The following is a 26990-nucleotide window of genomic DNA, read 5'->3' as shown; positions in this document are numbered from 1 at the left end:
TGGTCATATGACCAAATCAATACGTAGCATTGTGAATTTCGTTTTGCAGTGCATTATATTTGGTTATATTTTAGTAGAAAATACATTAAAAGAAAGGCTTGTTTTTTTTTTTAATTTCTACCGACAAAAAATATAGAGGTTACCAAGTTTTAATGCAAGTTAGATGAAAGTATAACACTGTTGTGCTGCCGAGTTAAAACCCATTGAATTGTTGTCGCTTATGTGTTACAACACATATTAAGTCGCTTTTATGATAAACTGCTTTAGAATACAATTTAATTTTCATTGGTTCACTTAGAAACTTTTTTAATTTTTAACTTTGTATGGTCGCATCAGAGGCAAAAATTGAATTCAAGAGCAACGCGCAACTTAAAAATTTTTGGAATTGATAATGTTTAGAGCTTTAGTTAATTATGTTACTTATATATTATAAAATAAATACGTTTTATAGCCACAGTTTTCACATATTTCAGATGGTCTCCCCTACAAAGTATATACTGGTCATGACGGAGTTTTAACTGAGAAGAGGAAACAAAGGAGGATACGAACAACATTTACTTCTGCCCAGCTCAAGGAACTAGAAAGGGCTTTCCAGGAGACTCATTATCCTGACATTTATACTAGAGAGGAAATTGCAATGAAGATAGATCTCACAGAGGCCAGAGTACAGGTAAGTGTGTTACTTATGGTACATGTTCAAATAATGTGTTTCCGTTTATACCCTTCTTAATTTTATTAACGTTGTTTTTGTTACTTTCTATTGGGCATTATTTAAGACATTGAAGTACATAAGTTAAAAAGTTATTATTTTTTCCTTACTTAAAATATGGTTTTTATTTTAAGCAAGAATAAATTAAAAACAATGAAAATTATCAATTAGATTTAAATGTCATTTTGTCATCTTGGGAATTCTAGTAAAAACTTGTACTTAACGAGAAAACGTTTAATATTGTATGAAAATTTAAGGTAATCTACAATTTGTTGTAAATATTTTCATAATTGTAAAGATAATTAAAATGTAAATGTCGAATTTTGATACAGTCTGTGACTGTCCCTGTATCTTTCCGTGCATATACCTACAAAAAATTAGATATATTCAAATTTTAAGGATGATTTTATCATAGGTCGTATATGAAAACATTAAATTTGCATAAATGGTTCGCCTGCTTAGAAGTATTTCTGTGGAATTTGACAAAAAATAAAAATTTAAAAAAAATAGTTTGTACAATTTTTATACGGTAAAACATGAAGGTTGAAGGATGTCGTGATTATTTTCCCAATAAAATATAGCATTGTTTTTGTTTGTAACTTTTCTAACACCGATCACTTATTAGAGAACATACAGTGTCACAAATAAAATACGTATTATATGAGAAAATCTAAAATTAATCATGAACAAAAGTAATCGCGTGATTTTCTATATCTGATTTTGATAGACATTTTTAATAAAATGTAACATTACATGCAACATAACATTTTGAAAAACTTCAAAGAAATTACTTTTTTCCTTATTTTTTCATTTCAATATTTCCTTGGACTGATTTTAATATTTAGTATTTTCTAGTATTTGGTATCTTATTTTTTTAAACACATTTTTCACTTGAAATATAAAAAAACTTTTACAATTTTTATTTATTTTTATGTAACATTATAGGTACTATTTCCTGCTTACCTATCTTATACCTGCACTATACACGATGGTGTTTCAAAAAGTAACAGTAAAATGATAATTTTTATGAAAATAATAACTCATTTTTTGTTTTTGATATGAATGTATTACGAAAAATAGCATACCTATACATCTGTAATCTATTCCGGCAAATATTTAAATGTTGACTTTTGAATAGTGGTTATTTGATCTAAAAACGTAATAAGGCAAAATAAAAAGGTGAAGTTTAATTAGATACAACACCCGAAATATTCGGCTCTCTTCTAATTACAGTAGAAAATTTAAATTAATTTATCTTTTAAACAATATCTTTAGCGACATGAACCATATGTAACTTATTTGCAATAAATAAAATGATGTTTCATAAAACATTTGAATTTTCACAATATTTCCACCAAAAACTCATTTCAGGCACTTAAGTGCCTAAAAGATAAACCTATGTTCACTGAAATATATCAAAAAATGAGTTCTTAATTTTGCGAAATATAGACAGTAAAAAAATTGAATGTGTTTTACGGGTTAAAACAAATACCCAGTTTAATAACCAGGAAATTTTTTATTTGTAGGTATTGTCGATTGAAAGAAATGTCACGATGTAACTCTAACAACTGTTTTTTTACTCTAACAAATTCTATTTTTTTTGTCTGTGGAGTTGGATATACTTTGTATGCCTACACCTTTCTGGTGTCGAAGAACATTGTTTGACTTCATTTATTTTATATTTTAATTTATTTTTTAATAATTAGCTTAATATCTTTAAAATAAAGTAAAAAATGCACAAAATAATCAATCAAATAAGTCATCTTCTACTTTTTGAGCACTTAAGAATAGTTTAAAAAACTGAGCTCTATATTCATTAATCAAACAAAAATACAATGATTACCTATCAGTCTTACATGTTTGATAAATTTTATAACATGAAAATCGAAAGATAGGTACAATGTTATTGATTATTATTAATGTCCAACCACCTCTATTTTAAAAGTAGGTACAAAAATAATTCAAATAAATTTAAAAATTTCTTTCTGAAAAATTTAGTCAAAGTCAATGTTCTGCTTTAGAAGAACATTGTTTGATTTTATTTAGTAAGATTTTTTAGAATTTTTTTCAATTTGTTTGAATTAGCTTAATATACAGGCTGTTACAAATTCACTTCTCACTACAGGGATCTCGGAAACGGTAAGAGATACGAAGTAGCTTAAATGGGGGCAAAGTTGTATAATTAGGGGACCAACATTATGCCTCTAAGAAATCAAGGTTAACATGATTAGTTTCCGAAATATTTGAAAAAAAACGAAATTTAGCAAATCCGTTTTTGTTTCATTTCAGCCTTGTTTGAGGTGTTATCGAAAAAAGAACACTTTCTTTTTGCCTTTTATCGACTGGCATAATTAATTTTTTTATGTAACGTTTCGTCTTTCCAGGTTCATCATCAACTTCATTTTTTTTAAATACGGACCTGGAAATTTTATTATAATTTTTGCAAGCCTTCATGACCTCCAATACTGTACTGCCTCAGCCCGAATCAGATTGAGACGTTATGTCTCGAAAAATTCAACTTCAATGTAGGTATTCGTTTCAAATTTATTTAATTTTTTTAATTTATATTTCTGTTTATTGGATTATCGTACACTCTAAATGTTGATTTTTTAGAGGCATTTTGTTGGTCTCCTGATTACTCAACTTTGTACCCATTTAAGCTAATTCGTATCTCTAAGATTTCCGAGATCCTTGTAGTGAGAAGCGAATTTGTAACAGCCTGTATATAATATTAAAAAAGTATATATAAATGTAGGTAAGAAATTTTATTCATGGCCTCCAGTTTGTTCTTTGTTATTATTTAATGATTCTCATTTATTAATTATATTTTTTAGTTATATTATTATGAATATCTTGAAGATTTAGTTATTTTACTATATAAACTATGTTTTTAAAGTAATTTCACAAAAGTGTGTATCCAGAGGCATTAAATCATGACAGTTTGCAGACCACTGAATGCCACCAAATCTATTTTATCCAAAAAATTAAAAGCAGCATTCAGCATGGGGATATTATTGAAAATGTTATTAGACAATTGCAGTTAAATTTTGGTAACAATATTTTTTGTCAAAAGGATGAAGGCCCTCCCCTAATCTATTTAACATGAGCAATATACTAAATATTACTTTTAATTTTAGGTAGATTTGTCAGAAACACGCAACATTAATAGCTGACTACAAAAAAATATAAACCCTGTATCTCAAAAACAGTGTGTTGTGTACATAAACAATAATCTGTAAATATTTGTCAGTAGAATTACAGCACCCTTTAAAAAGAAATGTCGTGTAAAATTTTTACTATTACGCAGAGACGTAGCCAATAGAGATAGTGGCAAGCAAAAATAAAATTTTGCCTCTCTCTAGCTACAACCCTGGTTTGCGAATTTTTTAAATGAAAGGGAAGGTTTTGGAAAGTTTTGTATACTTACTACTTGCTTATCTAATAATTTTCTTTTAAAGAAAACAATATTTATAAATGAACATATATCAGCCAATAAGTATTCAAATTTGCTACTTATTACATATTTTAATTTTTAAAAGCCCTTTGGAAACTGGGAATTTCCATTGTCAGATAGTCCCAACCAATGAAAATATGTACTTTGTCAAATTTATTTCAGTTACTTCAAAACCGACAATTAAATAAATATTAAATTAGACAGTACCAAATTATACGTTAAAGCTTTTATCTGTGACAGTTGCTTTGATATTTGAAAGGGTATAAATTATGAAATCCAACCACCGTTACACAAATGACATTCTCTGTATCATATGCTTCCAATAGAAATATGTTTCTGATAAATAATAATCGATGTTTGATATTTTTAACAATGAAGAAAATTTTATCAGCGGTGGTGAACAAAAAGATGTTTCTCTCGTAAGGGTTATATTTATGTAAATATGTAGTAGTAGGCATAATTGATTATTACGATTTTATATTGGCAGGGCTTTGTTAAGATGGAATTATTATTGTACTCGTACCTGTATCGTAATTATGCGATCGCAAAGAATAAATCATCGGCAAAGATGTGTGTTAAAAAACAGAATTTACCGTTCGAATTTTAGATGAACAAGAAAAGAAAAATTCATATTGCTCTAAGATGCTATAAATTCTATAAATATAAACATGAATGCCTGTTCTTAAAAATAGGTAAAATATGAAGCTAATAAGTATTTTAATCCAAGAGATAAAATAACTGTTTTCAAAAGAAAATAAATTTGGGTCTTATTTTCCTAGAGGCCAAAAATAAAGCCAACATTAAAAAAATATACCAACATTCATCTTCGTTAACTCCTAAATGGCAAACCTACGCATAAGTAACTGTTTACCTATCCATGATAAAGAAATAGCTTTAATTTTCACATTTTTAGTAAATAAATTATTCTTCGTTGTCTGAACTTAGACCAAACATTATTTGTACACACACCATATATGTTTGCTGAATGACAAAAGTGTAAAGGTAACAGAACCACAACTCGGCACGTGTTTTTATGCCCGAGTCTTATTTTCAAAACTTAAAACTCAACGAAGTGGTATTTTTCACATAACGTAGTACCTGATTTGAATACATATACAGAGTTTTATAGAATGACGTTTTAAAAATTTGGGATATTGTAGAGGATGAAATTGGAAACATTTTACAATAATCTCCTATCACTTGGGTACCTACCCTCCCATCCACTGACGTTATGTTATTGCTGCAGATGGAAGACTGTAAATACACAATTACAGTAGTCTACCTGAATTTGTTTACAGGAAGTTGTTTACTGAGTGCTTATATTTTAATTGATATTTTAACGTAATATTTTTGAGAATGTAAGTAAACCGCGAATATCTGAGAAAATTGAAATTGTAACCCCTACAATTCCTATATCGGTGAAAATATATTTTAATTTTCTATAATATAATGCAGAAAACTACGGGGTGGTCCATTTGAATTTAAAAAGTTTTGTCGATTTTATGTTTTCAAAATGTAACGCGAAAAATGGGACACTTAGTATAATTTTCTTCAGGTAATTTTGATAGCGGAAGGTAGTGTCGAATATGTCGAAAAGCAAGTAAATGCTCCCAGAACGAAAAAAGGTATAAGGAATTTTCGAAACGCTTGCATCTGTCAAAATTTTTGTAAAAGGTCGATTTCGAAAACGGTTAGATTTAGATACAGGAAAGCTTTAACAATTTTGACTTATTTTTAATTTATCTTGTCAATAATGCAATAATATAGGGTGTTTCATTTAAAATAACGAAGTTGACAGCTACTTCCGGTGTAACCGGAAGTGCTGTTTTGATGGTATTATTTTCATTGAAGAGAACATATCTGATAACTCCCGTAAACAAAATTTCAGAGTTATATTGTTTTTGGTTCCTCTGAAACGTTTAATACACTTACTTCCGAAACATATTTTTGTTTTTCCGTTGAAACGCTTTTAACTTTATTAAAAGAAGAAAACTATCAAACTCGATTTGATAATGAACAAATTTCAAATATTTACTATGATGAATATGATGTGAACCTATAACAGTTTATTATTATTTTTATTTAAATACAGAGTAAAAAATATAGACAGTTTACTTTTTATTATACAGTGTAGGAAAGTCTAGATGGTCTATCAGAAGTTACGCGAGAGCGATAAAGTAAGCCATAGAAATCCATGTGATAGACAAGGATGGCTATAATGAAGGCGTCTAATAGTCAACGCCCATTTCGCCCTTCCACAAATAAGAAGTGNGCTGTTACAAATTCACTTCTCACTACAGGGATCTCGGAAACGGTAAGAGATACGAAGTAGCTTAAATGGGGGCAAAGTTGTATAATTAGGGGACCAACATTATGCCTCTAAGAAATCAAGGTTAACATGATTAGTTTCCGAAATATTTGAAAAAAAAAACGAAATTTAGCAAATCCGTTTTTGTTTCATTTCAGCCTTGTTTGAAGTGTTATCGAAAAAAGAAGAACACTTTCTTTTTGCCTTTTATCGACTGGCATAATTAATTTTTTTATGTAACGTTTCGTCTTTCCAGGTTCATCATCAACTTCATTTTTTTTAAATACGGACCTGGAAATTTTATTATAATTTTTGCAAGCCTTCATGACCTCCAATACTGTACTGCCTCAGCCCGAATCAGATTGAGACGTTATGTCTCGAAAAATTCAACTTCAATGTAGGTATTCGTTTCAAATTTATTTAATTTTTTTAATTTATATTTCTGTTTATTGGATTATCGTACACTCTAAATGTTGATTTTTTAGAGGCATTTTGTTGGTCTCCTGATTACTCAACTTTGTACCCATTTAAGCTAATTCGTATCTCTAAGATTTCCGAGATCCTTGTAGTGAGAAGCGAATTTGTAACAGCCTGTATATAATATTAAAAAAGTATATATAAATGTAGGTAAGAAATTTTATTCATGGCCTCCAGTTTGTTCTTTGTTATTATTTAATGATTCTCATTTATTAATTATATTTTTTAGTTATATTATTATGAATATCTTGAAGATTTAGTTATTTTACTATATAAACTATGTTTTTAAAGTAATTTCACAAAAGTGTGTATCCAGAGGCATTAAATCATGACAGTTTGCAGACCACTGAATGTCACCAAATCTATTTTATCCAAAAAATTAAAAGCAGCATTCAGCATGGGGATATTATTGAAAATGTTATTAGACACTTGCAGTTAAATTTTGGTAACAATATTTTTTGTCAAAAGGATGAAGACCCTCCCCTAATCTATTTAACATGAGCAATATACTAAATATTACTTTTAATTTTAGGTAGATTTGTCAGAAACACGCAACATTAATAGCTGACTACAAAAAAATATAAACCCTGTATCTCAAAAACAGTGTGTTGTGTACATAAACAATAATCTTTAAATATTTGTCAGTAGAATTACAGCACCCTTTAAAAAGAAATGTCGTGTAAAATTTTTACTATTACGCAGAGACGTAGCCAATAGAGATAGTGGCAAGCAAAAATAAAATTTTGCCTCTCTCTAGCTACAACCCTGGTTTGCGAATTTTTTAAATGAAAGGGAAGGTTTTGGAAAGTTTTGTATACTTACTACTTGCTTATCTAATAATTTTCTTTTAAAGAAAACAATATTTATAAATGAACATATATCAGCCAATAAGTATTCAAATTTGCTACTTATTACATATTTTAATTTTTAAAAGCCCTTTGGAAACTGGGAATTTCCATTGTCAGATAGTCCCAACCAATGAAAATATGTACTTTGTCAAATTTATTTCAGTTACTTCAAAACCGACAATTAAATAAATATTAAATTAGACAGTACCAAATTATACGTTAAAGCTTTTATCTGTGACAGTTGCTTTGATATTTGAAAGGGTATAAATTATGAAATCCAACCACCGTTACACAAATGACATTCTCTGTATCATATGCTTCCAATAGAAATATGTTTCTGATAAATAATAATCGATGTTTGATATTTTTAACAATGAAGAAAATTTTATCAGCGGTGGTGAACAAAAAGATGTTTCTCTCGTAAGGGTTATATTTATGTAAATATGTAGTAGTAGGCATAATTGATTATTACGATTTTATATTGGCAGGGCTTTGTTAAGATGGAATTATTATTGTACTCGTACCTGTATCGTAATTATGCGATCGCAAAGAATAAATCATCGGCAAAGATGTGTGTTAAAAAACAGAATTTACCGTTCGAATTTTAGATGAACAAGAAAAGAAAAATTCATATTGCTCTAAGATGCTATAAATTCTATAAATATAAACATGAATGCCTGTTCTTAAAAATAGGTAAAATATGAAGCTAAAAAGTATTTTAATTCAAAGGTTAAAATAACTGTTTTCAAAAGAAAATAAATATTGGGCCTTATTTTCCTAGAGGCGATTCATCTTCGTTCACTCCTAAATGGCAAACCTACGCATAAGTAACTGTTCCATGATAAAGAAATAGCTTTAATTTTCACATTTTTAGTAAATAAATTATTCTTCGTTGTCTGAACTTAGACCAAACATTATTTGTACACACACCATATATGTTTGCTGAATGACAAAAGTGTAAAGGTAACAGAACCACAACTCGGCACGTGTTTTTATGCCCGAGTCTTATTTTCAAAACTTAAAACTCAACGAAGTGGTATTTTTCACATAACGTAGTACCTGATTTGAATACATATACAGGGTTTTATAGAATGACGTTTTAAAAATTTGGGAGATTGTAGAGGATGAAATTGGAAAAATTTTACAATAATCTCCTATCACTTGGGTACCTACCCTCCCATTCATTGACGTTATGTTTTTGCTGCATATGGAAGACTGTAAATACATAATTACAGTTAGTAGTCTATCTGAATTTGTGTACAGGAAGTTGTTTACTAAGGGCTTGTCCACTTTCACGTTGCTCGTTTTATCCACTGTTATGCATGCAACTAGTTGACTTGAGTCAGTGTACAGTTGACTGCTTATCGTGTTGTATGTACTGCAGTTAAGTTCTGACTTCATGGAGAGTAATTACACATTTGGAGAACTTGCTGATATGCATTTGTGTTATGTGAAGCTCGTGGGAATGAGTGCAACTAGTCGGTTGTACGCAGGACAGACGACTTCCGAGCACCCAATTATTCACCAATGTTGATCAACCACTGAGGTAGAGAGGACCGTGTCAGCTGATACACGTCAGGCAGGTGCAAGGAGAAGATGTTGGGGAAAATATAGCTGCCAATCCAAGAAAAACATACGTGCAATTGCCCACGCAATGCACGTAGATTACGTGAGTGTATGGGGGGTTTGCATGGTGAGTACCTACATCCATTCCATTATCAATCAGTTCAAAGTATGGGACAACCAGATTTTGAACCACGGCGACAATTCTCGCAGTAGCCCCTTCGTCAATGTCCAGACCTCGTGCTGTTTACTGATGAGTCAATTTTTACAAGGGAGGGTATTTTTAACTCCCACAGTAACCGCCAATGGACTGGTTGAAAATCCACGCACTACACTTACGAGAAATTATCAGGTGAGATCCTCAGTAAGGATTTGGGCTGGAATTCTTGCGAATTACCTTACTACACATCTTACCAGATCGTTTGAATGGTGCATGGTATTTGAATTTTCTGAAGGATAACGAACTTCTGAAGGACGTTCTGTTGCAATTGCGCTAGTTTGTGGTTTCAGCACGACGGTGCTCCAGGGCACTTTGATAGTCAGGCCAGAGCATACCTCACATACATTTTCAGGCAGAGAGTGGAAGGGGATGCCCAGTTCCTTGGAATACGCACTCCCCTGACATAACTCTTCTTGACTTTATCCTCTGGGGAACAATTTTATTCACATACAAATAGAAGTACAGAGCCTTCATAAATGTTTTCAAGCCACGTGACCGTCGAGCGTAGGCAACCAACAATTCACTGTTGGTAAGATCAAATGAAAATCTCAGTGGAGTGGTTGAAGGGGTTACATGTAATTAAATAAAATTATTTTTAAAATTGATTGACATGAACTATCAATATTAAACTTAATACATACATACAGGTACATTAAACGTTTCAGAGGAACCAAAGACAATAAGATTCTGAAATTTTGTTTACGGGGGTTATCAGATATACTCTCTTCAATGAAAATAATGCCATCAACGTAACATTTCCGGTTATACCGGAAGTAGCTGTCAACTTCCTTATTTTAAATGGAACACCCTATGTATTATTGCATTATCGACAAGATAAATTAAACATAAGTCAAAAATGTTAAAGCTTCCCTGTACCTACGTCTAACCGTTTTCGAAATAATCGACATTTTATAAAAATTTTGACAGATGCAAGCGTTTCGAAAATTCCTTATCTTTTCTTACTGGGAGCTTTCACTTGCTTTTCGGAATACACAAAAAACATAATTTGCACTACCTTTCGCTATCAAAATTATCTGAAGAAAATTATACTAAGTGTCCCATTTTTCACGTTACATTTTGAAAACTTAAAACCAACGAAACTTTTAAAATTCAAATTGAACACCCTATATTCTTCTGCATCATATTATAGAAAATCAAATTCTCTTTTCACCGATATATAGGCATTGTAGGGGTTACAGTTTTAATTTTCTCAGATATTTGCGGTTTACTTACTTACATTCTCAAGAATATTACGTTAAAAATATCATCATATGTGCCTTGAACGGAAAATACTGGTACTGTCATTCAGTATTTAAGTATTTGCTCGACAAGAAGAATGCAAAATAATTATTCTAAGGAAGATACTTTGAATTAATTTTATATCCATAAAATATTCACCATAAATCAAAATTATTAGCTGTATTTCTATGCAACTGAAACAAAATAATTAATAAAATGATTTCGGTTGATATTCTTAGAATTTCTCTCTAATTTTTAATGTAAAGTTTTTAAGGAATAGCAAAGATAAATAATTTCAAATAACTAATAAATGCATTATTATAATTTTATGATATTTGGAATGAAGTTGAGATGATACTATAATTTAAAATTTTGATTACTTTACATTTCATTGTTTTCTTAATGAAAGGATGCTTATTTGCTCTTTATTTCACTTGCAGTTACTAATAATAGTATCCCATTGGAAGAAAAGCTTATTATTATTTTTTTGTAAATATATACCCCTTCATTATTAGAAGATGCAACAAATGTCAAACAACGCATTTTATTAATGTAATAATGAAAATATATATATATTTCAATGATTTACAAAGAACGCTATTGTACGTAGCTGGCCGAGTCAAATGTTGTAAAATACCAAATCATAGAAATGCAGCTAATACTGATTCATGGTGAATGTCCCATGGGTATAAAATAAATTCAAAAAATCTTCATTTGAATAATTATTCTGCATTTTTCTTGTCGAGAATATATTTTATACTTGTAGAATGCTGAATGATAATAGCGTTGTTGACCAAATTTCAAAAAGTAGATAATATAATTGTACACGTACTAATTAGTGTGTATGCGCAATTAGAGATTGAGAAATGCGTCGGAACAGTTTTAAAATAATTATATAAAACTGAATTTTTTATAATATTTCAAAACGGCTGTGACGTCATAAGGGACACCTTGTAGTGAAATTATGTGAAAATGCGTAAAGGAAAAAAATTGGAAGAAGGTGCTCTGTCAACACTGTCAGTAGTGTCAGTCTGTCAGTGACATTGTCACATAAAATATTTTCAAGTCTACGAGTTATTTTCCTTAATCTTCGAATTCCTTTATTAAGTAAAATTATTATTTAGTAATAATCATTTAATATCTTCCTTCCCTTAGAATTAAAGCAGAATGTGTGAAACGGNTGTTATAAGAATATTTACATGTGATGTTATATACAGGGTAGGAAAGTACCGATGGTCTATCAGAAGTTACGTGAGAGCGATAAAGTAAGCCATAGAAATCCATGTGATAGACAAGGATGGCTATAATGAAGGCGTCTAATAGTCAACGCCCATTTCGCCCTTCCACAAATAAGAAGTGGATCTTATTTGTGGAAGGGCGAAACGGGCGGTGACTAAGAGAAGCCTTCATTATAGCCATCCTTCTCTATCGCATGGATTTCTATGGCTTACTTTATCGCTCTCACGTAACTTCTGATAGACCATCGGTACTTTCCTACCCTGTAGATAAAATAACATTATGAAAAAGTTACATTAATTTACAAACCACTGCTCTTCGCTGCAAATTCAAAAATTCAAATTCATAAATTACTAACTAACCTATTGTCATCATATTTGCGATAAAACATGACATATTATGTTCAAAACGATGTCCTTCACTAGCCATCCACAAATTTACTCTCTCGTGCATATTTTCATACACATTTTGCAGTTGTTGTTTTATTATATTCTTGATATCGCTATACAAAATCATAGTTTTAAGGGATGTAAACCAATTTCTACAAATGTGTGCGGAATTTCTGCAGCCCAGGTTCTATAATTTTGGCTATATGTATACTTAACCTGATATGTGAAACTATGCTTTGTCAGTAAAAAAAGACAAGTTCAACAAATTATTATTTATATTCTGTATATCGCTCACAGTACTGTAATCGTCTTCCATAGCCCATAGGAAGTATTCCTACACAACAGTTGCCTTGTACGGGTGTAAATGCAGTTGTTATTTTAAAGCTTTATGAATGTTCCAATTGAAAGCCTTAAAATGAAAATTTTTGGTTATTAACTATACCTCAATCTAATCTCAAATTAACAAATAAAAATACCTGTTTGAGCAGACAACTTTAATACGGACATTACAGGACTTTGATTTATTCGTTGCTGTATATTATCGATGACATTTTCTTTAAGTACAGTTGGTCTGCCCGTAGATTTTCCTTTGCAAATGCAGCGTTTGGTTTCAAATCTAGCACATTTCGGTTTAAGAAAGTGTCATAGTCAATGTTTGCGTATGGAAATTCCGTCCTAATTGTTCGATGCAGGATTGTCAAGAGTATGTCCATGATTTAGTTTCGCTTCGAAAATATGCTATTACAATAAAAGCATTTTGTTCTGGAGTCAACGGCATGATGTATTCTGATATAAAAATATTATTAAAATTAATAAATATTAAAATTTTGTTTCTAACTAATAATTCGACGAAATGCCAAAAGTTTATGAAAACAAGTGATTGATTTGAAATATGTACGATTTAATACTGAAACAAAAGAAACAATAAAACGATGGCAGCACGAAAATAAACACAAACGTCACTGAAAAATGTGTTAATTTGTTAATAAGAATCCAATGAATCCATTGCATCTACACTCGAGATAATCCGATTGCTGATTGGTTGAATGAAATGTGAAAAATTACACCATCATTAACCGGTAAATCGGAATGTTGCGTTTTAACGTAGTCTTGATTTTGTTGTTTTAGTAATTTTTTATTTTACCAGAATTTAATTGCCAATGCGAAGGAAATAAAATTACTGTTTCAAACAAAATTACTGGTCACGTGGCTTCTAATCATTTATGAAGGCTTTGTACTCGATTTGACAATAAAATTAGTAGTACGATTAAAAGTCGTGATAAAATAAATAACGATTTAAGTCTACAAATGGAAGTACCTAATACCTAAAAAATAAGGAACAATAGGTATCAACTCGAAAAATTGGTAGATATAAAATNGGTATTATTTTTGTGTAAATATACCCCCTCATTATTTAAAAGATGCAACAAACGTAAAACAACGCATTTTATTAATGTAATTATGAAAAAAAAAATATATATTTCAGTGTTCTACAAAAAACGCTGTAGCCGAGTTTCATTCCTGTCCAATTCTTCAAATGTTGCAAAATTAGGTACAAATCATGGAAATGCAGCTAATACTGCGATGTAACCGGAAGTGCTGCGTTGATGGTATTATTTTCATTGAAGAGAACATATCTGATAACCCCCGTAAACAAAATTTCAGTTATATTGTCTTTGGTTCCTCTGAAACGTTTAATAGGCCACTTACCATGAAGAACCCTGTATAATTTAGTATTACATACTTCCGAAATATATTTTTGTTTTTCCGTTGAAACGCTTTTAACTTTATTAAAAGAAGAAAACTATCAAACTCGATTGGATAATGAACAAATTTCAAATCTTTACTATGAAAGCAAAATGAATATGATGTGAACCTATAACAGTTTATTATTATTTTTATTTAAATACAGCGTAAAAAAACATATACAGTTTACTTTTTAATATAGATAAAATAATATTATGAAAAAGTTACATTAATTTACAAACCACTGCTCTTCGCTGAAAATTCAAAAATTCAAATTCATAAGTTACTAACCTATATTGTCATCATATTTGCGATAAAACATAACATATTATGTTCAAAACGATGTCCTTCACTAGCTATCCACAAATTTACTCTCTCGTACTTATTTTCATACGCATTTTACAGTTGTTTTGTTATATTCTTGATATCGCTATACAAAATTTTAGTTTTTAGGGATGTAAACCAGTTTCTACAAAACGTGTGCGGAATTTCTACAGCCCAGGTTCTATAATTTTGGCTATATGTATACTTAACCTGATATGTGAAACTATACTTTGTCAGTAAAAAAACGACAAGTCCAACAAATTATTATTTATATTCTTTATAATCGTCTTCCATAGCCTATAGGAAGTATTCCTGCACAACAGTTGCCTTGTACTGGTGTAAATGCAGTTGTTTATTTTAAAGCTTTATGACTGTTCCAATTGAAAGCCTTAAAATGAAAATTTTTGGTTATTAACTATACCTCAATCTAATCTCAAATTAACAAAAAAAAAAAAATACCTGTTTGAGCAGACAACTTTAATACGGACATTGCAGGACTTTGATTTATTCGTTGCTGTATATTATCGATGACATTTTCTTTAAATACAGTTGGTCTGCCCATAGATTTTCCTTTGCAAATGCAGCGTTTGGTTTCAAATCTAGCACATTTCGGTTTAAGAAAGTGTCATAGTCAATGTTTGCGTCTGGAAATTCCGTCCTAATTGTTCGATGCCGGATTGTCAAGAGTATGTCCATGATTTAGTTTCGCTTCGAAAATATGCCATTACAATAAAAGCATTTTGTTCTGGAGTCAACGGCATGATGTATTCTGAAATAAAAATATTATTAAAATTAATAAATATTAAAATTTTGTTTCTAACTAATAATTCGACGAAATGCCAAAAGTTTATGAAAACAAGTGATTGATTTGAAATATGTACGATTTAATACTGAAACAAAAGAAACAATAAAACGATGGCAGCACGAAAATAAACACAAACGTCACTGAAAAATGTGTTAATTTGTTAATAAGAATCCAATGAATCCATTGCATCTACACTCGAGATAATCCGATTGCTGATTGGTTGAATGAAATGTGAAAAATTACACCATCATTAACCGGTAAATCGGAATGTTGCGTTTTAACGTAGTCTTGATTTTGTTGTTTTAGTAATTTTTTATTTTACCAGAATTTAATTGCCAATGCGAAGGAAATAAAATTACTGTTTCAAACAAAATTACTGGTCACGTGGCTTCTAATCATTTATGAAGGCTTTGTACTCGATTTGACAATAAAATTAGTAGTACGATTAAAAGTCGTGATAAAATAAATAACGATTTAAGTCTACAAATGGAAGTACCTAATACCTAAAAAATAAGGAACAATAGGTATCAACTCGAAAAATTGGTAGATATAAAATTATTCTCAACTTATGTAGAAAACTCTTTAAAAATCCAGCCTATGATCGAGATTATGGTACCTAGTATTGCAAAAAAATTGAAATTTTAATGTTTTTAGCTGGCAGAACANCATTTAGTTTTGCTTCGAAAATATGCCATTACAATGAAAGCATTTTGTTCTGGAGTCAACGGCATGATGTATTCTGAAATAAAAATATTATTAAAATTAATAAATATTAAAATTTTGTTTCTTACTAATAATTCGACGAAATGCCAAAAATTTATCTGTGAAAACAAGTGATTGATTTGAAATATGTACGATTTAATATTGAAACAAAAGAAACAATAAAACGATGGCAACACGAAAATAAACACGAACGTCACTGAAAAATGTGTTAATTTAGCATCATCGGTCATAATAATTGATAAACAATAAGAATGCAATGAATCCATTGCATCTACACTCGAGATAATCCGATTGCTGATTGGTTGAATGAAATGTGAAAAATTAAATCATCATTAACCGGTAAAACGGAATGTTGCGTTTTAACGTAGTCTTGATTTTATTGTTTTAGTAATTTTTTATGTTACCAGAATTTAATTGCCAATGCAAAGGAAATAAAATTACTGTTTCAAACAAAATTACTGGTCACGTGGCTTCTAATCATTTATGAAGGCTTTGTACTTGATTTGACAATAAAATTAGTCGTACGATTAAAAATCGTGATAAAATAAATAACGATTTAAGTCTGCAAATGGAAGTACCTAATACCTAAAAAATAAGGAACAATAGGTATCAACTCGAAAAATTGGNTTCGAAAATATGCTATTACAATAAAAGCATTTTGTTCTGGAGTCAACGGCATGATGTATTCTGATATAAAAATATTATTAAAATTAATAAATATTAAAATTTTGTTTCTAACTAATAATTCGACGAAATGCCAAAAGTTTATGAAAACAAGTGATTGATTTGAAATATGTACGATTTAATACTGAAACAAAAGAAACAATAAAACGATGGCAGCACGAAAATAAACACAAACGTCACTGAAAAATGTGTTAATTTGTTAATAAGAATCCAATGAATCCATTGCATCTACACTCGAGATAATCCGATTGCTGATTGGTTGAATGAAATGTGAAAAATTACACCATCATTAACCGGTAAATCGGAATGTTGCGTTTTAACGTAGTCTTGATTTTGTTGTTTTAGTAATTTTTTATTTTACCAGAATTTAATTGCCAATGCGAAGGAAATAAAATTACTGTTTCAAACAAAATTACTGGTCACGTGGCTTCTAATCATTTATGAAGGCTTTGTACTCGATTTGACAATAAAATTAGTAGTACGATTAAAAGTCGTGATAAAATAAATAACGATTTAAGTCTACAAATGGAAGTACCTAATACCTAAAAAATAAGGAACAATAGGTATCAACTCGAAAAATTGGTAGATATAAAATTATTCTCAACTTATGTAGAAAACTCTTTAAAAATCCAGCCTATGATCGAGATTATGGTACCTAGTATTGCAAAAAAATTGAAATTTTAATGTTTTTAGCTGGCAGTACAGGAAAACTTCCAGCTGTTTTTTAATTGTCGCCCTGACACTTAATTAAAATCAGATGTACCTTAGATATTTGTGTTTGAGATAGCTTAACATCATTATAAATATCATTTAAACACCTTGATGAATTTCATATTGAAGAAGTATTTTTCATGTGGCAATTTCTAAAACCTTATATTTGTATTTGAGATCATTATAAATATCATTTAAACATCTTGATGAATTCCATCTTGAAGAAGTATTTTTCATGTGGCAATTTCTAAAACCTTATATTTGTGTTTTAAATCCAATGCAATAATTTGCCATATCAGCCCGTTAAAACTGGTTGTTCAGAAAATTTATCTTCAGCAGGAATCATTCAGTTGATGTTACTATTCTAATAGTAGAAACACTTTTTCGATGGATAGCAAATGCTTCTCAAACAATATAAAGTAACAAAGTTTTAAATCTGTGACTGCTACGCAAACCGAAACGCACAGACCTGCAAATAATGACATTTTTCTCAAGAATGACTTTCTGTAGACGATTTTCTTAAGAGACAATTTTTTTTCTAAATGAAACGACCTTTTCAATGCTGCTGCTCGTTTTAAAAAAATACGACCGTTGTAAAAGTTTTGACCACTAAGAGGGAGAGGTAACCGGAGAAAACTATCACCCAGTATATCGATTTGACTAAAGCTTTAAGAAATGATATGCCATAATAGTCCAACCAAATTTTAACGCGATCAGCAAAAGAGTTAAATTAGTTTTATTTTTGACAACTTTGAAGGCTTGTAATTCAAAAACCAAACATTTTTTATTTAACTCTTTTTTCGTAGATCGTATTTATTTATCATCGTAAATATGCAGTCAAACGTTTTCGGTGAAATTTGCGGACACCCTGTATAGTAAATATATTTTGGAAAATACACATTTAATTTGTAGATAAGATAAGATAAGATAAGTATTCTCTGGTAAGAGATAGGCACTACAGTATTTGGTTTATTACATGTTGGTTTGAAAGTAAATTATTAAAATTGCGTTTTTAATGCGATTTAGACTTCAATTTATGAATTATTGAAAAAGGTTGCGAGTATCTTAAATTTAAATAGAAAAAAATGATTTCATCCTAAATTTTATAAGGCTTTCATTATTTTAGTGCCATCACCAAATAAAGCTGTAGAAGGAAAATATTTCAAATATGCCGCATCAATATTTAAAATTAAAAAAAAATACTTATTCATTCGTGTGTCTAGGTAAAACAGTCTGTTTTTGTCGTTCACTATTAAAATCGCAGCAAGATTCACTCCAGATAAACCTTTGTAGGTCAGCGGTCAGGAGCGGTCCGAAAAGGTATTTAAATATTTATTTGAACTTTTTTTTTCAGTGTAAATATGATTTTAAATTTTTTTTAATCGCGTATTCTACTCATTTTTCCCTATACATATTCCCTTAAAATTATTATGACTGAATTACCCTGTATAATTAAGAGTGACGTTTGATAGATTTCAGTAGAAAACAAGTTTAACCTTCTCCTTCTCTATTTTGATATCAGTCATATCGCTAACTAACCGGCTACCTAATTTCCCACAGGTAGTTAAATAGATTTTGAATTATAGAAGCAAATACCAACGAATTATTTAAACTCTCCATGAACGCTTGCGAAATTTCTTCCTACGTTGTGTATTTCTATGGTCGGTAGCCAAATTAATCCAGTTATCTTTGAGTCTCGAGAGTATACCCATCAGCTCATGTCACTGGATTTTACTCTACAGAACAGCAGCTTTTGTAAATTAATCAATTGTTTTCTGTAAATTTTATAATCTCTGTGAATAATTTTATTGCACGCTCTAATAAATATGTATACGTATACATAAACATGAACGTGGTGGTGTATTTTTAATGGAAAAAAGATAAAAGAAGCCAATTGCTAAAATTCACCTGAGTGAAAGTTGGGAACAAATATTTTTTTTTAGAATATATTAAATCACTGTTCGAGTACCGCTGTTATATTTATTTAAATGTCACTTTTTCGGATCGACGGAAACAGTGTCCTGGATATTTATATGCATTTCGCAAATTTAAAAATTTTGCGACAATGTGGGGTATTTTCCCAAACTGATGTAATCTTACCGCTTGCCTGCAACCTTTTCCGTTTGAATATTTGAAGAAAAAGCTGCAACTTTCAAAATTCTCTGGGTGGCATGGAATAGAAGTATTTTCTATACAGTGGCATATAAATTTCGTATGTCACAAATGATCTCAGTTTCTTCCTTTTATTATCCGGTATTTTAATCAAACGCTTCCATCCTAAATTATCTACTCGTAGGTATATAATTCACATTTTTAATTGATACAGTTCACCAAAGTTTAAAATTTTCACAACTACTCATACCTTACTTATTAAGTATATAATATCTGGTGTAAGTAATAAACATGTCAAGTTTCAGAAGAACACGTAATTTTCAATATTTTGATGTATCAGTGTCTTCCTTTGTACTAAGTGTTACTCTCAACACGGAATAATTTGACCATAACATAGATGCCTTCAACTTTGTAGATAATTCGGAAAAGTATGCAATTATAACAATTTTGGATCGGTATTTCGTAAGGCAATAAGTCTTGTAACGTTTGTAAGCGAATTCGTACTTTGAGTTTTATCTGGTAATGTATTTAAAGTCACATTTTTAGCAGTTGCTACTAATTCTGGTGGTGTCCCGGACACCTGAACATCATTACCATGTGTCCATTTGAAATATTTTAGCAGGTTTTAAAACGAATTTGACTGTTATCACAGCAATAAATAAACAATGATTGGTCAAGGAAAGGATATTTCATAAGCAATTAGATTGTTATGAAGAAATGTTAGGTATGCATTAAAAATTTCTTAGCTAATATTAATTAATTAATATTGTTTGGGATTTCAGAAAAAATAGCTTGTGTGTGTATCTCGTAGTAGAAGCACATTCCCAGACTCAATACTTGTTGGCTTCGGCCAACAATTTGCATTATCATCCAGGAATGTATTGCCTTTACTACTAAGTAGGTACACAATTGTGTTCCTGAATTAACGCAATCGAATGCCCTACTGATATCACAGAATATAAGAATAGGACACTCTCCTGCTTCAATATATTCAATAATTTTATAATAGAATGATAATAAGGCAGTACTTGTAGACTTATTAAACTGGAAACCATGTTGATGTTCTAAAAAAATATTAAATTTTTCAATAAATTTCAAAAGTCGCTGCATATAACAATGTTAAAAAATTCTGGAAAACGCGGGTGGAATAGTTACAGGTCTATAATTTTCCATAAGTCGTGGATCGTGTTTTTTATAAATTGGAATGACTTTTCTTACTTTCAATATAATTGGAAAAACTCCATGTGAGAAAGATAAATTAACAAGATAGGCAATAGGATGGATAATGTAATCAATAACCTCTCTAATTAAAAACATAGGTATTTCATCTGATCTAAAGGAATATTTACGTTTTAATTTATTTTTTAATAATGACAGAATTTCTTCCTCTACAAAAGGTTCTAAGAAAAATGATTTATAGTTACAAGGAACTTCACAACTAATTTTATCATATCTAGGAATGTTATGTACTATATCTATGGGGGCATTTTTAAAATATGTATTAAAATAAGAGTCTACCGTCTTAGGATCTTCAAATAATTTACCGTCTACTAATATGTTTATGTTATGTTGGACTTTAGTTTTGTTAGACAGTTCAGATACAACTCTCCAAGCAGCCTTACTTATATTGTCAGAATTTATAATTCTATTTTGATAAAATTCTTTTTTAGTTTGTTCAACTAACTGTGCATGAGCCTTTTTATGAAATTTATATGTTTCATTTTTATCAAGATTACTGGCTTTTTTTTTATACATTTGTTTTAAATTTAAGCTTGATTTCTTTACTTCGTCGGACACCCAACTTTTGTCCCTTGTTACACATCTATTATAATATTTTTTTTTCAAAGGAAAGCATTTATTAAAGTAAAACATAAATATATTAAAAAAATAGTTGAATGCTTCATCGACAGTGAGCATGAGACAAATTTCCTCCCATCTCTCATTTTGCAAGTCATAATAAAATATTTATGGCGTTTTCAGAAAAACTCCTCCTAAACTGGTAATGCTTAATTAATTAGCTGAAATAAAGAAGTTTCAAATAAAACTGTTCTGTGGTCAGAAATATATTTATCTATTACACAAATGAATTACCTTCGGTGATATTCGTAAATATATGATCGATAATATGTGGAGGTAGTGTCGGTTATTCGGGTGGGCTACTTGTGGACTAGCAAAATTTTTTCAATAGAACCAACATTATTTCAACTTTTTAGAGTATGATTTATCAGTTGTTTTGGAAGAAGTACCTCTGCATGTATGTCAGGGAATGTACTGTTAATATGATGGATTTCCACATCAGCATTCGTGCTATACCTACAAGAAAATTTAAGTACTGAATTTCTTCACAGATGTACAGAACGAAGTCATGGCTTTTTTATTCCGCAGATTTAAATCCCTTAAATGACAGAGAAGTCAGTGGTACTGAAGAAGAAAATGAGCCCAATTCTTTCATTCACGAGCTTATGTGTTGGTGAAAGAGGTAACGACATCAAACACTTACTGTCTTACTGCGATATGTCATATGAAAGTATTATTACTTCTCGATTCCGGTAGTTGAATATCATAAGATTGAGTTGTTCTTAGAAATAATTTCCAAGATTAAAAACAATATATAATTCTTAATTTCTTCTTGCCGGGCATTTCAATTGTGAATATTTTATTTTTTAATTGTTTTCATTAATTTATTTACATTTTATTAGTTATTCAAAAACGATCTCAGAAGATAGGTTTTTATTTTCCACCCTTGTAGCTATTTACCAAAAATGGTATATCAAGCGCAGTTCAAGAGAAGTACCTAAAATAAAAATTAATTTTCTTTTTTCATGTGCAGAATCACACATACATAGAATATGTCATGACTTAGAAAACATCCTTAAGAAATTCTAAACCCATTATTCTGTTTTATTGTAAAAATACCTTCAGATATTAAAAAAAAAATAAAAGAAAATATGTGCAATTAATTATTTTTCTTTCTGGCGAAGAATTGTATGTCGTGGCTGCCGAGGTATCTGAGATATTTTATGCCAAGATGCTTCCTAGGTATATGAATTCTATGACTCATTTTAATAAAAAAACTGATCTGTTCATTTTTCTATAGATAGATTATAGAGTCTATAAATATAATTTACTAAAAATAGTATGTTATGACCACTTTAGTGCGTTAATTCCCACAAAGTTATTCCCATAAAAAAGAAAGTTTTTCGGTACATTGAAGCGAGGGCGAATTATCGACGCTTGTTGAGTCAAGTAGTTTCTAACACTGTAACTGATCGCCGTGTGACCTTTGATGTTATAAGAGTAAATAGTCCTGTAGGCTTTTGTGCTAAATGATTTGCTGTCAAAAGGGTAATTTCCCGGGAGCGAGAGCATAAAACGCGTCACTGCAAATCTCTCGGTAATTTGTTCCTCTTTGGTATATGTATATCTATTTACCAAAGAGCACGTGACTGCACTTCTCCCGAACACCGCCCAACAAAATAACTTGCCCCTATAGTGATTAAATCTGCTTAGGGTTGTTTTACATTACAATCAAACAAGGTTCGGTACGACATTGTCTGTATTATTATCATCAAAAATCTTATTGTACTTATTATTGTTGTTCGAACTTGGTAATATTTGCTACTCTGAAGAGTTCAGTGAGCAACTTTGTCATCATTACTTTATGTTTAAAAAGTTAAAAGTACGTAAGCGTATGGGACTTACTGTTTTTTACTTTTATGTTATTTAAAAGTTGCTGCAAAATATTACAACTAACAAATATTACTATGGAAAAAATGTACTGTGATTTGACATACTTCTTTTTATTTCATGTTTTGGTTAATTTTGTGTAGTGAAATCGTTAAAGTTTTTTATTATACTAGTATCTATAGACATGGTAAAAAGTTCACAGGAACGTAAAAGGTGTTTACTTGGAGCTCCACACTTTGTGGATATTTGTACTGCAGACCAAAAAAAAGAAGCAGACTGTTCGATAATTTAAATTGAATAGACACAGGAAAACATTATTTGTCCATTGCGAATTATTTAAGTTTCCGATAAATTTTCTTTAAATATACAAGGGTGACTGCGATAAAGGCCAATGAATTATATAGAATTGAAGCAGCTTATTGAATTGAAAACCAACAAAAAATTCCATAAACCTCAAATGTAAATTATCATCAACATTGCAACATTAAATCAGTGAAAATATGGAATATTGATTTGTAAATCAGGAGCATATTATATAATTTTTGCTCGCTTACGTAATTTGACACCTTTACTGAATTTATTGAGACATTATTTGTTAGTGACGTTTACAAATTAACGATCGGTAAGTAATTACTTACCAATCAGTAAGCAGTACCCAATTTAATAAAAATGTAGAATTTTAAAAATCAATTTTTATTAAATGCAAAATTAAAATTACAATTTGAACAATTATTAAAATTTATTGGAGCAATAGAATTCGAATTTAAACCAAGGTTATTTTCTAATGATGTTATAGTTGCTGCACACTTTGTAATAATAACACTGGGCTGCGATATCACTTTCTGTAAATTCTTTATTGAATATTGATTTTTATTTTCCACAGAGTCTTCGATATACAGTGTGTCCCAAAATGATCATATTTTTTCCAGTTCGGAATTTAAAAAATCTCTGAAACAGATCGATTAGTAAATAGAAATTATCACTTTTCTGCAAAATTTTCCATTTTTTTGAGCCATGTTTGACAGACCTATAACATTACCGCCATTTTTTAAAATAGGATGCTCTATATTTTATGGTATAAGCCCTTCTAAAGACGATTTCAGCGATATAAGGTTATACCTACTTTTTTGTCATAGTTGTCAAAAAAATGTAAAAAATTGTCTTAGATGTCGTACTGACGACTATTTCAAACAATTATAGAATCTTCTGTACTTTAACAAACGTACCTACTCTTTATTAATCCTTTTCTACTTACTTTGAAACTTTTTTTCAAAAAAAAACATCGATAAACACAAAATTTACCAGAGTACCTGAGGTATAACGTGAATCGTTTTAGTTCCAGTTAATTCGTTGTTACAGTATTTTGAAAAATGGTTGCCCGTTTAAGCGAAAAACAGAGAATAGAAATTTTAGTTAAGATTGGATGCGGAGATAAAATCCGTAGTCAACAGGAGGTATGTGACTTATTTCACCATACACTGAGCTCGTAAAGTTTGGAATAAATTCGATAAATCATTATTGAAGGGTTTTGACAGGAAATCCTCGGACACGTCAACTTTAGTTTATAAAATGTCACTTTTTTCAGCCATCGACTTTTTTTTCTTTTATTTATTTTTGAGCTATAACGTCATCGGAATTTTTTTAAATGGCAACCCATATTTTTTTCCACGGATTTCAAAGAAACACATTTTTCTGAGTACGAATATGTCAAAAACGTATGAGCTTCAAGATGGAAGTTTTCGAGATATTCGGTTCCAAAGTTTCAAGAATGCATTATACAAGCGATGACAAAATACTAATCATTTATAAAAGAAGCGCTGGGAAAATTACAGTTTTGATAGTTGTCAGAATTTTGAAGTTTGTCCTCGCAGGTTTGTGTTTTATTTTAAGTTGATTAATCATTATTCTATCAGAATTCATTTTATTTGAAAATGGTCCGTCGTTTGAATGAAAGGAAAAGAATCGAAATTTTGATGATGATCGGTTACGGGGACAGAGCTCGCACACAAGTAAAAGTTTGCCGTTTATTTAACAACAAATATCCAAACAGAGAACCAATTACACAGTCCATCGTTAGTAAAATAGAGCAAAAGTTTTTAGAAATGGGTCATGCGAGAGAACGCCCTAGAACGGGGTCGTCCACCAGTACAAGAAGATGTTAAATTGAATGTTCTACTAGAGCTTAAAGAAATTCCCATTTACCCACCCGCCAAGTGGCGGCAAACAACGGAATAGTTCAAAGCTCCGTCTTAAAATATTTGAAATTGTACAAATGACATCCGTATAAAGTGGTTTTGGTCCAAGAATTAAACGAAGATGATCCTGACCGTAGGTTATAGTTTTGTGAAACCATGTTGCAAGGCCTGATTGATGACGACGGATTGTTTTTTCTGATGAGGCTACATTTTATCTCGACGGCACAGTAAACCGGCAAAACTGTAGATATTGGTCTGTAACCGTATTTTGGGTCTATTTTTCATCGAAGGCGCATTAACAGGTGAAAAATATTTTGAATTTTTAAGAGACGATTTAGTCCCTGCACTTGCGGTGCTTTACCCTAATGAGGTAGATCCCGATTTGCCCAATGACACGATATGGTACCAACAAGACGGTGCACCACCTCATTTTGCAGTGATCGATTTAAACCAAGTATTTGCATTGGATTGGTCGAAGGGGAACTATCGAATGGTCCTCTAGATCTCCGGATCTCACTCCCCTAGACTACTTTTTATGGGGCTATTTAAAGAGCAAAGTCTATTTCAATAGACCAAATACCATTGAAGAAATAAAGGACAGAAATCGCAATGAAATTCGAGCAATTCAACCAGATATTCTTGATAAGGTTCTGCAGGAGTTTCAGTAGCTGATGGGATATTGCCAAGAAGTGAATGGAGGTCACTTTGAAAATTTCCTCTGATTCTCTTGTTTACTTTAATTATTTATCATTTGTACAGAAACCTTTTTTCATTTGTTAAAATTGTTGTTGATTGATTATTACTTAAAAAAATAAACAAATTACTCCTAAAATCTCTTAAAATGTTCGATAAGCTATTAAAATACTTGACCCACCCGATACCTTGTACATGGTACATTCTTGAAACTTTGGAACCGAATAAACAGTATAAGTTGTGTCCGATACGTGAACGTATACACTGAAAGAAATGCGTTTTATTCTTTATTAGAATTCTATATACCATTATAAGACCATTGTATACTATATGTGACAGTTAAACAGGTGAATCTTGGATATAAAACGCGTATTGCTAGCACAGTTGTATAGTGACTATAAACCTTATTCTTTATTAAATTATTGTATAACTAGTATACAACGTTTTTTATACCCTTTACGAAATAATAGCAATAACTGTTATTAAAGTGTTCCATATCGTTATTAGAACATCTAGTACTGGTTATAAGTTTTATAATAATAAATGTATTAAACTGTTGTATACTCTGTATGAGTTAAAAACATGTCATTAAGTTTTCAGAAATTTTATTGGATAACTGTAATTACAAGCTAAGGTTCTAATGTAAACATACATAAAACATACTTTTAAGCATTAAAAATGATGACAAATCGCTCCCAAAACTGTCCAGTTTATTTTCTTAGCAACGATGCACCCGTATTTTCTTGTATTACATGAGAATTTGCACTATAACTCTTCCACCTTAAGAATGAAGCATCCCCAGAAAGGTTGAGCTTCTTTCCATATAATTTTATTTCCTCTGGTTGATTGACTTTATACCCATGCTTT

General features: G+C 30.4%; 1 protein-coding gene across 1 annotated transcript in view; it reads left to right on the top strand.

Moving 5' to 3' along the window:
* Window positions 1-473: 473 nt before the first annotated feature.
* LOC108911941 (paired mesoderm homeobox protein 2B-like) overlaps window positions 474-26990 on the top strand; it is a gene marked incomplete at its 5' end in the record, with an annotated part of 87736 nt that continues 61219 nt past the window's right edge. The window contains one exon of the mRNA XM_018717023.1: window positions 474-670. Within this exon, the coding sequence (XP_018572539.1) occupies window positions 474-670 (197 nt within the window). The remainder of the gene's footprint in view (window positions 671-26990) is intronic.

Source organism: Anoplophora glabripennis, unplaced genomic scaffold (assembly GCF_000390285.2).
Source record: "Anoplophora glabripennis isolate ALB-LARVAE unplaced genomic scaffold, Agla_2.0 scaffold631, whole genome shotgun sequence".
Taxonomy (NCBI): Eukaryota; Metazoa; Arthropoda; class Insecta; order Coleoptera; family Cerambycidae; genus Anoplophora; species Anoplophora glabripennis.
The sequence above is the reverse complement of the archived record's forward strand: the minus strand, read 5'-3'. Positions and strand labels throughout refer to the sequence as shown.